Here is a 16,235-nt window from a genome sequence, read left to right on the forward strand (position 1 = left end):
GTTATAGTTATAGTTATAGTTATAGTTATAGTTATAGTTATAGTTATAGTTATATAGTTCCTCTAACAGGGCAGAGCTACCTAGTGAGGAATTCCAAGGTAACACCAGCTCCTCTTTTGCTGTGACAGGCTCAAAGGCCATACCGTGGGCTCAGTTCTCAGCACATCCCAACCACCTGGGCAGCACTAACACAGCCCCATGCCTGGTCTCCACCCCAGACTAGTTAGATCGAATCCTCCAGGCCTGGGGCCTGGACATCAGTACTTTTGGATTGTATCCCTGCAGATTCAATATTAAGACAGCTTTAAGAAGCTCTGGGTGTAGGCTCTGGGACCACCCCTGAGGACAGGGTAGGGATAAGTACAGTGGAAAGGTGTTGCTGGAGCAGCTGGGGGTGGCCAGGCAGGGGGCATGTTCTTCCTGGGGGCTCAGGAAAGGATGTGGTGTTTGTGCTGGGCCTGGGAGAACCAGCAAGGTTTAAGTCTAGGGGAGAAGGACATATAGGGACAGAGCAGCAAGGTGAGACTAGAACTGGCCTTAAGAAGGGGAAAGTTGGCTGGAAGAAGAGACAGAGGCTTAATCCCCCAACACCTTTAATGCCTTTGGACTTGGATTTGCAGCTAATGGGCACCTGCTGAAGTTCTCTGGTGCAGGAGTGTGTCAGACTAAGAGCTGTGCTAAGAGCCAGCCAATGCAGGGTAGACTACAAGTAGGAAAAAGGAGAGGGCAGCCAGGGCAGTAAGGACCTGCTTGAACAGTCCTAGGACAGAACCATCTGCCATTTGTTCATCAAATACTCATTTCCTGCCTGCTACACACCAGGCCCTGTTCTAGGCACTGAGGATCCAACAGTGAACATCAGATAGTGCTTGCCATTGTAGGACTGGCAGAGAGGGAGAGAAGCAATCAATAAACATGCAGTGTGTCAGGCGAAGCTAAGTGCTGTGGAGAAAGATACAACAGGGTAAGGGGTGTGGGGAGTGAGAATAAGAAAGTTTTCCACAATGGAATGGTGTAGAGACCTCTCTGATAAAGTGACATTTGAAAGAAGTGAGTAAAGTGTAAAGTGGATGTCTGGGGGGAGAGCATTCTAGGGAGAGGGAATGGCAAGTACAAATGCCCTGAGGTGGTCGTGAGCATAATGAGAGTGGGGCTGGAAATACACGGACATTTATGTAAAGACATTTATGGAGGATCAACGAGATTTATCACTACTTGGATGGTGGGTGGATGATGTGACTTCAGTTTGGTTTCAGGCAGGGGTGCTTAGCACCAGACATGAGGAGGCCGTTTAAAAATTCCAGTGTCCGTGCTCTGTTATTCTGTTTACCTGAAGTTCAAAAGTAGACAAAAATACCCAGAATGTATGAGGAACTCTGACCTCTCAATAATAAGCAGACAACGTGATTTAAAAATGGGCAAAAAATATCAATAGACATGTCACAAAAGAAGATATGAAAATGGCCAGTAAGCACAGGAAAAGATGCTCGATATAATCTGATATCAGGGCAATGCAAATTAAAACCACATTGAGATGCTACTTCATAGTCACTAGAGAGACTAAAATTTAGACTGACCATACTAAGTGCTGGCAAGGATATGGAGCAACTGGAACTCTCAAACACTGCCGGTGGGAATGTAAAATGTTACAGCCACTCTAGAAAACAATTTAGCAGTTTCTTATAAAGCTAACATAAATTTACCATATAAGCTGGCATTTCCACTTCTATATATTTGCCCAAGGGAAATAAAAACATATGCTCACACAAAGACTTTCTTGTATATGAATGTTTGTAACAGTTTTTATTCATAATAGCTGAAAATGGAAACAGCTCAGGTGTCCAATAACAGGTGAATATATGAACAAACTGTGGTATATCTATGTGATGGGATACTTACCCAACAATAAGCAGGAATGAACTAATGATGCATGCAACAATATTAATAAATCTCCAAAAGGTACTGCTAAGCGCGCGCGCGCACACACACACACACACACACACAAGAACAAAACAAAACAAAAACAAACCACAAAGGCTACCTACTGTATGATTGCAGTTATATGAAATTCTAGAAAAGACAAAATGTAAGGGATCAAAAGCAGATCAGAGTTTGCCTGGGACTGGGACTGGCAGGGAGATTGTCTGCAGAGGGGCACAAAGGAACCTTTCTGGTGTGATAGAAATGTTCTACAGTGCTGCTGCTGGTGGCTGACACACGTATATGTGTTTGTCAAGACTCATTTGCACACATAAAATGGCATATTTTATTGTCAATGACTTATACTTTGGTAGAATTTAAAGATTAAAAAGAAAACATAAAACTCATCTTCAATGGCAGAGGTCGGAACAGTGGTTTCTTGGGGGGAATGACTGCCTGGAGAGGGCACAAGATAGTCTGCTTGGGGACAGGAAGTACTTATACCTTGATCCAGGTGGTCACCCCAGGGATGTATACTTACGTAATGGTCCATTGAGCTGTACATTCAGGATTTATGTACTTTACCATGTGTAAATTATACTTAGAATTTAAAAAATATGATGTCTGAACCCCGCTCCTGGAAATTGGGATTTAATTGGTTCAAGGATGTGTCCAAGCTTTGTTGTATTTTAGAAGCCCTTAGGAGATTCTAATATCCAGCCAGTGTGGAGAGCCATTGCTTTTAGAGACAGGTAGGAGAGCAGTGTTGAGTCTGAGCGATGGGGAGCAGGCTGGTGGCACATTCAGGGCAGGGGGAGGATGTTCAGCTCAGCCTTGGCTTTCAGGGGATTTGAGGTGAGGCTGGGTCTTCCAGGCTTCCATAGGGATACACACGAGGCTAAGCAGGGTACTGCAGACTTGGAGGCTGTAGACAGAGCTGACTGTGTGCTGAGTACTCTTGGGAAATGTGTGCTTGTTGGGGTTTGCTTCTGCGCAGGCTTCTTTTCCTACTCCTAGGGCAAGATGGCAGCAGATGAGGGTGCACGGGACACCTTGCGGCTCCAGTTCAAGGCCATGCAGGAGATGCAGCACAAAAGGTTGCAGAAGCAGATGGAGAAACAGAGGGAAAAGGAACGGAGCCTCGAAAGCAAAGTTGATGACCAAAAAGAGCCCTTGGAGATCTCGGATGGCCTCAGCCTTCTCCAAGCTGGGGAGCAAAACTCAAAAAACAGCTTCGAGCAGAGGTAAATGCAAACTTGAACCCTCCCAGGAGCACTGGAGGGAGGTAGGGAAGGTGGGGGAGAAATGATTACAGACAGCTAGACAATCAGGTTGACTAGATGTGTGTGTATAAGTTGGGCCACAGAGGTTTTGACACAGAGGTTGTTACTGAAGATTTGCCTCTGATAGATCTGTGCTCCCGTGGATATAAGTTGGTATGAAATGTGTATAAAAATTGTTCAAAGTCAAATTGAAAATTTGAAACTCATCAAGGTTTAGTTTATTCACTTGGATTTTCTTATTCCGTCTCTCTTTCATGAAAACCGTGTTTGGGTTTCTGAGGAGGTGGTTGGCTAACTCTGATGGTTCATAAGTGATGATTGCTGCAAATTCTCATCTGAGATCGTTCTCCTATGCCAATTCCCTTTCCTGACACATAACAACCATAAACATACCTGTCCTAAGAAAGCTCTTGGTGGGTTCCTTGGTTTTTCACAGTTGGTGAAAAGGTTGAAAGTAATCTGGAATCTTCTCATTTTGTTTTAAATTCAGTGCATGTTGATTTATACTGGTTGTCAAAGCAGAAGTCTATATTGATACAAAATTCTCTGATAGTCAAAAAAACAAAAACAAAAACAAAAAAACCAAAACCCCACAATAGTTGTTGAGTTGTCTCTTTGCTTCTGGTTTGGCCCAGAATCTATCTTACCCATCCTCAGATGGGTACTTTTTATGGTTTCTCAACTTTCAAATGTTCCACTAAAAAATCTTAATAGGGAAAAACATACAGTTGTGCAATAATTGGAAAAGTTCCTGTGGCTCCAAGATATTAGCTGTAAGTTAACCCCAGACCTATGTTTCCACATGATCTTTTCCCAAATTGGAGAAACTGGAGTTGGTGGAGGCCCGAGCCACTGGTGGAATAACAGCAGTAATGATGATATCAGCTCTTAACTAATAATAACCGTTCCCTATAACGTCTATAACTTACTCACTTCCCACACAACTGTCCCTAGGGAGCCTGTTCTGTGCCTCACGGTAGAAATGATCACAGACCCATCAATCATGTGGTTCTCGTGTTTTAAAGTGCTGGAGAGAACCTTGCAAGACAACTCATGATGAACAAAACCAACCACCTGCTCTGATTTCTGTCAGGTTTACCTGAAACCTAGAGACCTAGGCTCAACTTAAGGCTTAGACAATTCCTATGTGGTCTTCTAATATGTATGTGTATGTGTATATACACATGCAGTTAAGACTATCAGTGTCTTGGGGCACCTGGGTGGCTCAGTCGGTTAAGCATCTGACTTTGGCTCAGGTCATGATCTCGCGGTTCATGGGCCCAAGCCCTGCCTCGGGCTTGCTGCTCTCAGTGCTAAGCTCGCTTTGGATCCTCTGTCTCCCTCTCTCTCTACCCTTCCCCTGCATTTCACACATTTTTATATATATTGCTACTGCAGTCAGTCTGTTCTAAATGCTTCATGGTACATGCTATGATTTCTTCTCAACCTATAAATAATTTAGAAATGTGTCTTTCTTAAAAAAAATATTTTTTTTTGAGAGAGAGAGAGAGAATGTGAGTGGGGGAGGAGCAGAGAGAGAGGGGGACAGAGGATCTGGAGTGGGCTCTGTGCTGATACCGGTAAGCCCGATGTGAGGTTCAGAATCACAAACTATGAGATCATGACCTGAGCCAAAGTGAGACACTCAACTGACTTGAGTCACCCAGGTTCCCCAGGCGTGTGGTTTGTTGTTGTTTTTTTTAGTCCCAAACGTATGATGGGTTTGGGGGTTTGTTTTTTATTTTATTTTTTTGCTGTCTTTTTAGTATTGATTTCTAATTTTAGTCAATTGCCATTAAACAAAAAGGTCTGTATGATGTCCATTATGTGGAATTTGCTAAGATTGCCTTTGTGGCCTATAAGATGATACATTTGTATCCATGTTCCATGGATGCTTGAACGAGTATGAATTCTTGGAGAGAGGCAGTCAGTTATGTAGCCCTTTCTTAAATCCATAGTAAACAATGTAATTCAGACCTTTTTTCTCTTTTCATGTGTGTGCATGTGTGTGTGAGTATGTGTGCATAGTCACTCGGTTTTGAGAACAGTGTGTTAAAATCTGCTCATTGACATTTTCCATTTTGTACAGACGAGTTCTTTTCACCACCTAGTGCCCAACCAGGTGCAACAAGCCTGGGCAGTGGAGGCCTGACTCCTGCCCATCGGTCCCTATAATTCTGCCTTTGCCCTTGTAGGATGCTTGAAGAGGAGATCACACACCTTCGAGAGCAGCTCAGGGAGACAGTGGATGAAAATGGGCGATTATATAAGCTGCTGAAGGAAAGGGACTTTGAAATCAAACATCTCAAAAAGAAAATAGAAGAGGACAGATTTGCCTTCACAGGTAGCTCAACCATTGCTGTTGCAGTGCCTGCCCTGATCTCCAGGTAGCTGGCCGAGCTGCCATGGAGCCCCCTGGGCAGGGCAAAGAGCAGGTTCCAGAGCACACGTGCTCAAGAGAGAGTGCCAAGGGTCAACCATGGTCAAGTTCATGCAGATGAGTCCTGGAAATGAAGGAGAGGTAGAGGAAGAGAGCAGGCCAAGGAGGCCAGTGAGCCAGGAAATGGGAGCACAGGAGCAGCAGGGACAGTCGGCAGGCATTCTGGGCAGTGTTGGTGACCTGGCTAGGACTCATGACAGGGGTTCTCCGTGGATTCTTGCTGCACGTTTGTCGGGCCAGCACGGTCCGTTTTATCTTGGTGCTCTGGCTCAGCCATTGTGTTGTGGATGTGAAAAAACCCCAGTGGAAGCAGGCATTCACTCTACAGCACTTGCTGCTCCAGAAAAGTGGACGAGACAGGGAAGTTAGCTGTTCTGAGGGAATTTCCTGGGACCTAGTAGGGTCTAGAGTGGGCCTTGGCCCTTTCGGTCTGGGCTGGACCTTGGCTGTGTTGGTAGGGACATTGGCCATATGGGTCTGGGCATGACGTTAGTTCTGAGGGTGTGACTGGACATTGGCTCTGTGGTTATGAGCTAGACCTTGGCCCTGCAGATCTGGTGGGGACCTTGGCCCTGATTGTCCTCTGTTCCATGTATACCCGTTGAGCAACTCCCAGGTAGCTGACTAAACCAGAAGGTCAGTGTGACCAACCACAGATAACAATGGGCCTCACCCGGCATCTGCCAGAGTGTCCCTCCCTGCCTTTTGAGAGCCAGTGTATTTAAGGGTAGGTACATGCAGAGGACCAGTAGAGAATTAACAGCCAATGGGAATTCGGTGTCCTAAAGGCCCTTGGTCACTATTGTGCCTCACTCCATTCTTTGGCCTTTTCTGTCTAAAACAAAAAACAACACTGAAGGGAAGGACTTGTATTGTGAGGAATAGAAAAACACACCCAGCCTGGCTGAGGTTCAGATGTGAAGGGGCAGCTTGCCCTTTGGCAGGGCCATAGAGAAGCTGATGAGTTCCAGGGGGGAAGCAGGAGACGCTTCCCCTCCCCAGGAGCCTGTGGACACAGGGGTGATTCCCTCTCGCCCAGCCTGCCCCGTGCCGTCTCTTTGCTGTCTCTGCCAGCTTGCCCAAGGCCTCGTCTGACTGCCAGCCCCATCTCTTCCTCAGGACTTCTTAAATCCAGTCCCTGTTGTGCAGTCACCGTTTCTGATTTCCAGTGTCAAATTTTGAAGAGAAAGGTCTGACTGGCCCAGCCAGCATGTGTGTTTAGACCAGGCCTCAAGGGACAGTCTGCTGACAGCCGATAGACTGGTTTTCCTTTGGCTGGATTTTTAGTGATTGCTTTAATTCTGTTTTGTTTTGTTTTGTTTTTAAGTTTATTTGAGAGAGAGAGAGAGGGAGAGACAGAACATGAGCAGGTGAGGGGCAGAGAGAGAGGGAGACACAGAATCCGAAGCAGGCTCCAGGCTCTGAGCTGTCAGCACAGAGCCCGACGCGGGGCTCGAACTCACAAACTGTGAGACCATGACCTGAGCTGAAGTCGAATGCGTAACTGACTGAGCCATCTAGGCTCCCTAATTCTGTTGTTTTTTTTTAACTATACTTCTTTGCATAATTTTTTAGTGATTGCTCGGGCAATCACAAAATACATTACTTGTCACAGTCTACTTAGAATTAATATTTTACTAGTTCAAGTGGAACAAAGAAACTACCACCATATGGGTCCCTTTACCCTCCCCCGTAATAGTGCAACTTTTATATGTATTATATCTCTATATATTGAAAATCCCAACAGATAATGTTATAATATTTGCTCTCAATCATTACACATATCTTACAGAGCCTAAGGAGACAAAAATAATCTATTATATTTACCCAGCCATTTAGTATTTCTGTCCTTGCTCATTCACTGCTGCTCCCTTATCATGGGATTGCAGCTTCAAGACTGGGGCTTGGGAAAGAATAGAGAGAGAAAAAAAAAAACAACAGAGGATTTTTCTTGTTTTCTCTGAGTGCCCCTTCCTGCCCCTTAGACCAGAAAGGGCTTCTCTTGGACCTCTTCATGACATCTACTTCCAGGATTTATGCTGCTTTTGAGTCCTGGAAGGAAAGCATAACACAGAAAACTCACTGCTGGACCATGTGTCCTTCCATGTCTGGTTTCCATCCCTGTTCTGAGCCCTTTCTCCTGAAGTGTCCCTAGCCTCTGCAGCAGGTAGGAGGAGGCCAGGGGCAGCTGCAGGCCTGGGCTGAGTCAGTTTGAAAACCATCAAGCACCCTTGTATACCTTCCACCAGTTGTCACTCTCAGTCCGTTCTAAGGCACATGACAGTCGTGTTAAAAAAACAGGCCTAAGAACGTGTCCCTGCTGGTTACCCACTGCTGGAATGTCGGAAGCATTCAGAGAACTTGCAGACCATCTGACCAGACCTGCGTTGCGCACGTGGACAGGGGACTGTGAGGCTACCCCGTCAGTCAGGAGCTGAGCTGGGCTAGCTCCCATTGCCTGCCATCTGCACGGCCCCATACAGTTCAGATTCCCACATTCACACCCTGCCAGCAGCTTCCTGCCCTTGCCCACTGTGTTCTAGCTACTCCGTCCTGCTCGATGGGCTTCAGATTCTCCAAACATATTCCTGCCCCTGGACCTTTGCACTTGCTGTGCCCTTTTCTTAGAATACCCTTCCTAGTTGGGAACACTCTTCTTGATGGCTTGATCCCTCACTTTTCATTCATCCAGGTCTCTGTTCACACGTATCTCCACAGACAGGCCTTCCTTCCTGACCACTCCGTCTAAAATAGCGTCACCCCCATCCCTCTCATCCCCTTGCCCAGCTTCATAGCAGGCAGTCCTCCCAGGCACTGGAATGCACATTTATTTGTTTTTTATTATCTGTCTCCCCTGCTGGAATGTAAACTCCATAAGTCTGTTCTATTCACTGTTGAATCCCTAGTACTGAGAGTGCCCAACCCTTGGTGAAACTCAATAAATATTTATTAAATGGGTGCATGCCTCTGTGTTGGTTAGGTGTCACCACAAAGCTTTGTGTCAGAAACAACCACATAATCTTGGCGGCATTCGGCAGTAAGCATGTATTGAGCTCAAACATCTGGGGTTAATTGGGGCTCAGCAGATCTAGGTCGGGCTTGACCAGGGTGGGTTAGCTTTATTCCACGTGTCTCTCTTCCTCGTCCTGGGCCCAGCCAGCTGGCCTGGCTGTGTTCTTGTGGAGATGGCACGAGTGAAAAAGGGGGGGCTGTAACTGCACAAGTGCTTTTCAAGCCTCTTCCTGTGCCTTATCTGCTAACAACCCATGGCCAAACAAGTCATTGGCTGAGCCCAGAGTCAGGCAGGCATAGGGGTCGAGGGGGGCACACACGATTTGCCGGAAGGCACAGAGCACAGGGTGCGGGTGTGTAACCGTGTCACTGAGGAGGGCATGGAGAATTGGGGCAATAAACTGATATCCCATAGAATTAAAACTCTGCTTCCGGATTTTGTAATTTCCTGAATGGCTGCCTTTCTACTCATCGGAGTGGGGTTTCAGGGTGCCTACGTGTGCAGTCACTCCCCCGAGCCTCTGCCCTTTCATGAGGGTTTCAGCTTTTCAAACCCCAGGGCTGTTGGTAGTGTGGCATGAGTTTGATGTGTGGGCCTGTGCTTTTAATTGACCTCCCAGTTTTCCTTCACTTTAGGGACAGCTGGTCTGGCTGGGGATGTGATCGCCACCAAAATCGTCGAGCTGTCCAAAAAGAACCGGGCGCTGATGGCAGAGTCAGAGGGTGCGAAAACCAGAGCGAAGCAGCTGAACAATCGCATCCGGGAGCTGGAGCGGGAAGTGAGGGGCCTTGGTCACTGCCGCCTCTGGAGGGGACTCCCAGCACCCTGGGCCACTCCTCCAGAGAGGGAGCCACACTTAGATGCTTTGGGTCCCTCTGAAGGGCTTGTGGGTCAGTGTTCGCTAAGAGTTCCTCAGTCTTTGTCACGTCCTGAGAGGGGAAAGTGTGTCAGGAAGCAAGGGGGGCACAGGGCACGGGGAGGCAGGCGGCATGGCGGTTAGGACGCCGACCCGGAGCCTGACCACCTAGAGGTGAATCTTAGCTCCAAAGCTGCCTTACTTTGTGACACTGAGCAGGCTATAAACTCACTGTGTCACATGACAGTAATAAGAGTACTCACCCTAAGGTTTTCTGAAGATTAAGTGTAAAATGCTTTGACCAGTGCCTGGCACGTAGCAAGTACTAGATAAATGTCTGCTAAATGAATTAACAGGGAACCTTGTGCCAGGGCACTCTACCAGCTGGTCTCACTCTTGCCCATCTTCCTCTTTCTGCTGCCGCCTGCCCTCCCACAGCTAGTCACAGACCCCTCCAGTCTTGCAAGGACACAGCCCAAGCACTTCATGGTCCCTTAGGAGCTGGAATGGAATCCATATGCTAGAGAAAACCTACGTAGCTTCCTTATGTGGCTGAAGAAGCTGGAGCTTAAAGAGGTTAGGGGGCTTTCTCAAGTCATACAGCACGTGGTGGTGCTGCATCGCAAATCCAATTCTGTTGCCCCCCGAAATTCTCCTCAGTTGTTGTGGTAGGCATTGAATGAGAGCTTCTTTATTCTATAACAATTTGTTTGAGATCCATCTCAGGCTCTGTGCCAGGCCCTGTGGGGGGAGCAAAATAGGCATGGGCCTTGCCTCCTCAGAGACAGACCCAGCACCGAGGGCCTCGTAGAGGAGTAGATACACACAGTGAGTCCATGGAGGGTAGGAAGGGGCCACACTGGGAAAGGGGGGATGGGCCCCCATGCAGAGGGCCCAGCAGATACCAAGACTCTGAGTGGGGAAGAAAGTCTGGGAGGAAACCCATGTGGCCAAGAGTGAGCAAGATGTGGCACACAAAGTGTGCCTTGCCAGACACAGTCTGGTGTTCGTGTGAACAACTGGGAAAGCATTAAAGGGTTAGTTGACTGTATGCAGTGCTGGGCTTGGCTACAGGCCATGAGCCCATGTGGCAGGTTTCTTTGCGTCTCTGACCCTGTCTCCTCATCAGTCACATTAAGTCCATAGTCCCTTTATGGTACGCCTCCCAGACCGTGGACAGAACTCTGGGATACAGACCACGGCTGCAGTATTATTATGTGTTAAGCTGTTAGTGAATCCTGGTGCTACTCTAGTGTGTGGTTGGGCAGTGAGGCCGACAATCGATTAAACCCTCTCTCATCGCAGCAGTTTGTAGAGGAGAGTTCTTCCATTAATGGTCCTAAAGTGAGCTGAAAGGTGAACCACACACCAGTGGCGGCACCGGGGCACTGCACTCAGGCACGGCAGTTGCCAAGGAGAATCCAATATTAAGTGCGAGATTTACTTTTCAGCTGCAGGCGGCCCAGGCCAGGCTACCAGCCAAGGCGGCCACCGACGTGGGAGCCAAGGCGCCGAGGGCTCAGATGGGAGACAGAGCCTTGGTATGAATTCTCTTCTGTGCTGGGGAGTCTGGGAGGCAGCCGTGGGCCTGGGTCTCCCGTCCTCTATGTGAGTATAGGCGCCTGTGTCCAGGGTCCACCTCCATTGCTGAGCCAACGCCCACCATTGTGGCATCCTCAGAGCAGCCATCAGGGAATGAAGTCTGTGGCTTGAGGCCAAGAATGCCCCAGTGGAGGCCAGGTCTAATTCTGATTCAGTCCCTAGAGAGAAAGAACAGGAGGTGTCTGAGGACCCTGGAACCCTAGAATTTGGGGACCAGCAACGAAGGCCTTGTCCAACTGGCCTCCCACTCTTAGCCCAGCTGTGTCCTCTACAGCATTCTCACTGGGGAGACATCCAGCCTCTATCTTACCCCAGGGACAGGGAGCTCACTAGTGCCCAGCCCTGTGTGTTGGTGGGGGGGACATTTCATATTGTGAGAAGTCTTCCCTTTGTACAAAGTAAAAGTGACTATTGGGAATGGCGGCTTGTCCCTCAGATTCCATTTTGCTCAACCAGTGTGTAGGGCATGAAACCCAAGAAACGGAAATTGCAGGCCCATGAAAGGAAGGCAGTCTGACCCTGTGGGTTACCAGGGGGGAGCATGGAGCCCAAGGCAGATAATAAATAGCATCAGAGTCTCAAGAACAACCCAGGAGGCCTCTCCAGGGGTTTTTCTTGGGAAGCCAGACCAGTTGGAGATACAGGGAGCCAAGCCTTAAGACTCCCTGTTCAGTGTTCCTTTTCTAGTCTCACCTCCCTTTTGCCTACAATGCAGAGTAAAGCCACCTCATGCCTTTCTTGAGGAGAATTAAGCCCTCAGTGTATAGTGATAGGGCCCTAGGTTCCAGGAGTAGAACCTAGTAGAGTGAAGTCTTGTATAAACCTGTCTCATTGGTGGGAGGGCTCTGCCCTTGGCAGGGGCTGTGCTTATAGGGCCTTTCCTGGCCCCAAGGGACACTGTTCAGCTGCTCCTGCTTTATCCAGAACACTGAGCACTTCCATGTCCCTGACTAGTCTGCCACTGATGAAGGACTGCTTGATCGGTCACTTGTTGAGCCCTGTGACACAGGGAATCAAAGATACGGCCTCTGTCCACAGGGGAGCCCAAGAGGGGAGATGAGCAGCCATATTGAAGGAAGGAGGGGGACAGGGCCTTCAGAAAGAGTCCCAGGGGCTCAGAGTTCACAAAGAGAACACACCATGCGAGGCAGCTAGGAGGTGGGCTGGAGGAAAGTTCCCGAGGTGGGCCTTGCTGGAGAAGGAGGATAGAGGAGGGCCTTCCAACAGGAGCTGTGCAATCCGAGGCTGAGAGTCTGAGAACCTGTTCTGTTTGCTAGCTGGGTGTCGGCTGGACAACGTCTGGCTGCAGCCCACAGCCCGAGAGGGGAAAGGGGAATGTCAGCCAAACAAGGCTAGTGTGGGGTCACCCACGGAGGGAGGCCTTGACTGGGAGCTGGAGCAGGAATTTCAGCTTCGCTCCGTGGCCGAGGGGAGCCTTGCGGGCTTCTGATACAAGAGTGGGTGGTGGGCCGCAAGCCTCAGCTCAGCAGTAGCCTGTGCTTTCCAGGGTACCTCTGATCAGAGAGACGACAAAAGCAACACCCCCCCTCACTGGACTGTTTGGGGCAGCCCCCGCCTGAACCACACTCCGGAGGCCTGCGTGCTCACTCCTCATTCTGGCCCCCGTGTGCCAAAGCACATTCCAGAGTGGAGCTGAATGCCTTGTCTCCACTTGGCACAGTCAGCATGGGGCTTCAAGGGGCTGTGCCGTGAGCAACATTGGCATTGTCTGTGCCCCTCAGACTACATTTCAGTTATTCCCTCAAAGAAAATAGCCCAGGGAATGGGAGGCTTATACCCATACTCAAGTCCCCCACAAAGCCTGTGGAATTTCACTCTGGGCTGAAGTAGCTCTGAAATGGCAGGGGGCGGGGGTGCAGCTGTCCAGGAGGAGAGGGCTGGGGGGCTTGGCAGAGCAGAGGGGTGAAGGCTGTTATGCATGCGGGCCCAGCCCTCACTAGGACACTATCTAGCTCTCAGCCCCCTTTGCCAGCTGCCCCCTCAAGCCAGGCTAGGCCCCCAGCCCTCACACTGCTCTCTGTCAGAATCTGCCCCAGAAAGCATCCTTTATGTGCATTATCCTATCGACACTCATGGCACCCTGGAGGCTGGTGTTGTTTAGCCCTATTTTACAGATGAGGAAATCAGGCTTGGGGAGGGGTGTCTGTCATTGCCTGGGCTCTAGATCTGGGTCCAGGATGTGTACTCTTTCCATGCTCTGAGCAGGGTCACAGCCATCACGTGGGACACTCCTAAATAGAGCTCCTGCACCACCACCAGGGCCAGTGGGGGTCATGGCACCCAAGACCTGACAGGCAGGGGTCACTTGCCAGCCTGGGGCAGATGTAAAACAGCACACGAGCAGGGAGAAAACAAGCACCCAATAGCAGTGAGAAGGGATGGCAAGTAGCCAGACAGGGGGAAGGACACACACACACACACACACACACACACACACACACACACACAGTTTTTTTAAAGATATGTTTGCGTTCTGTGTAAGTTCCCGGTTTATTCTCTGTTCACATTTGTTACTCTGTTTAGCCTCATGGTGGAGCTGCGAAGAAGCAGGACAAAGAAGTATTTTTATACCCATTCCGCAAACGAGGAAACCAGATGAGGCCAGACTTCTCGGGCTGTGTGTCCAATTCCTGTTTCCTTCACCAGTGGTTTTCACCTGGGCTGTCCAGAAGCTCTGGGGTCCAGGGAACTTCCCGGACCCAACCTGTGTGGCTCTGCTTTCCATGCTAGTGTTCACAGGAGATTTTGTGTGTGGCTGCTGAGGAAAGATCAGAAGTCCACTGCAGCCCCCGCCCTGCTGCCCAGAAGTCCAGCTCACCTGGTCTTTGGGGCAAGAGCAGATGGTCTTGGCATCACTGCCCGATGGGACTTCCAGCCCACTGGTGATGCGTGGGCGCCAGAAACAGCTTCAAGTGGGAGAATCAGCTAGTGCAGGGGAGGGACCAGGCTGCTTCTAAGCTGCCTTGTGTCAAACCCAGTCGGCTTTGTGCCCTTGAGCAAGTTACTCCCCCTCTCTGGGCCTCATTTTCACTACTTATGGAAGGGGTTTGGATGGGCTGACCATGGAATCCCTTTAATGCCAAACTTTTTTGAGTCTCAGAAACTTATACTGAAGACAGAGAAATGGGCAGCACATTTTTTAAATAATTTTTTTTAATGTTTGAGAGAGAGAGAGAGAGAGAGAGAGGGAGAGAGAGAGAAATAGTGCAAGCCGGGAAGGGGCAGAGAGAGAGAGAGGGAGACAGAATCTGAAGCAGGCTCTAGGCTCTGAGCTGTCAGCACAGAGCCTGAGGCAGGGCCCGAACCCACAAACCGCGAGATCATGACCTGGGCCGAAGTGGGCACTCAACCGACTGAGCCACCCAGGTGCCCCTGGACAACACATTTGAGAAAAATTTACATCCAAATGGTTTAAATCAAACATTACTAAAAAAAAATAAAGAAAATACATTGCTGAGAGTTCCAGCAGGCAGTTTTCATGGTTGCTGCAGTTCTGCAAGCCACAGAAATGGAGTCTTTGGGGGTCAAACTGGGTCCTTATTTCTGTTTAGTGAGTTCATTGCCAGGAAAGGGAGCCCCAGGCCCAAGCTGATGGTTCCGGGGGAAGGAGGCCCCGAGTTAGGATGGTCACCGTCCCCCTGCCAAGTTGAGGTTGCCTTCTGTGCATGAACTAGTCCCCTCTTTATTCTGAGTGGAGACGGTTTCGCTGCAATGCCAGTCTTCGGAGCACAGCAGAGAGTGCCCACACCTAGGGGGTGTCTGGGAGGTGTGCGGCCTGCGGGCTTCCTCCGGGGGCTCCCCCCTCCTGTGGTCACCGCCTGTGTCCGTGGACGTGCAGTACTCTGAGCAAAGGGCTTGGTGCCCTGAGTTGGGTTGCCAGGATCCACGTCCACGCTCCACCTTCCCCAACCGGGTCTCCCCGGCCACTTCAGCATCCTCTGCCTGTGCACCTGACAATAGAAGCTGCCTCACAGGGGTACGCGGGGATTACGTGAGTTGCTCCACGTTGAGCACCCAGCACGGTGCCTGGCACACACCTGGCTGAATGGAGGCTGTGATTATTGCTACTGTTAGGCAACAAGTGACTACTCTCTCCTCTGTCCTTCCCAACTAGCCGGAGACCCCAGAGGTGAAGGTCTTGCAGGACAGGCTGGCAACCACAAACCTGAAGATGAGTGAACTCCGCAACAAGATCCAGTCTGTGAAGCAAGAGCTCCGGATGGCCCAGAAGGTATTTCAGAGCCAGCAGTCAGGTCTTCCTGTATGGCTGGGATTGGGAAGAGCATGGCCAGGACAATGGGTTCCATTCAGGGGCAGCAAGTGCTTGGCCCCATGAGCATCATGCTGCTTGCTCTGGGTCAGGTTCCAGGTCCAGTAACTTCCTTCTGTCGGCCCTTGATATTGACCATTGGTGAGTGGGGTTGCTGGCTGCCTGAGGGGCCCTCGTGGTGCCCTCATGGTGCTCTCCCTGCCCTGGACAGAGAAGGACAGTGCCTTCTACCCAGGGAAAGTTCTACAGACTTTCCTTATGCTACGTGCACCCTAGTAGATCCCGGGTCTCTCCTTAATAAGCCACCTTGGACTTGGAAGCCTGCCAAGACTTGCCTCCTGCCCTCTGCTGTCTGTGATATTAGAATATGAATAGGTTGTTTGTGTATTAAAGGCCCCTTTCAAAGAAAAATACTCAGACTTGGGATGCAGGCCCAGCTGGTTCATTATTTATTTTTATTTACATAGTGAATTCTCTGGCATTTGTCTTCTCTGCTGGAACCACTCAGACTAGCCAAGATTTCCAAAACAGTGTTCTATTGTGGAAACAAGCGCCGGAGACCGGGTGCGCTAGATTGGGTTCCCGTGACAGGCTTCAGAGGGGCTCTGGGCACCAGCTGGAGTGTTTTGTGTCCACCTCAAAGCCTTGAGGTAGGGCCTGCACACCACCGTTCAACAGCTACAATGTTGGGCCCTTCTGGAACCAAACACCCCCAACTGACGTTCGGTAGCCCTCCTCCTTGCTGTGCTCAGACACGGCCCCTCGTCGGTGGCTTCTTACAGAGGTCAAGGCCCTGTGGCCATGTACTTCCTGTATCTATGCAGAATGAT

At 49.6% G+C, this 16,235-nt stretch overlaps 1 protein-coding gene across 6 annotated transcripts in view; it reads left to right on the forward strand.

The window, feature by feature from the left end:
• The window catches only part of CCDC13 (coiled-coil domain containing 13), a 54,841-nt gene that overhangs the window by 11,543 nt on the left and 27,063 nt on the right, over nt 1–16,235 (forward strand). For 4 of the 6 annotated variants that reach the window (XM_049629892.1, XM_049629893.1, XM_049629896.1 and 1 more), the window contains 5 exons: nt 2,938–3,164; nt 5,399–5,547; nt 9,292–9,434; nt 10,964–11,053; nt 15,250–15,366. In XM_049629892.1, coding sequence (XP_049485849.1) covers nt 2,938–3,164; nt 5,399–5,547; nt 9,292–9,434; nt 10,964–11,053; nt 15,250–15,366 — 726 coding nt within the window. Of the gene's footprint in view, nt 1–2,917; nt 3,165–5,398; nt 5,548–9,291; nt 9,435–10,963; nt 11,054–15,249; nt 15,367–16,235 lie in introns of all 6 variants that reach the window. The other 2 variants (XM_049629895.1, XM_049629897.1) reach the window with 1 other exon arrangement.

The sequence above is a fragment of the Panthera uncia genome, chromosome C2, assembly GCF_023721935.1.
Source record: "Panthera uncia isolate 11264 chromosome C2, Puncia_PCG_1.0, whole genome shotgun sequence".
NCBI classification, from domain to species: Eukaryota; Metazoa; Chordata; class Mammalia; order Carnivora; family Felidae; genus Panthera; species Panthera uncia.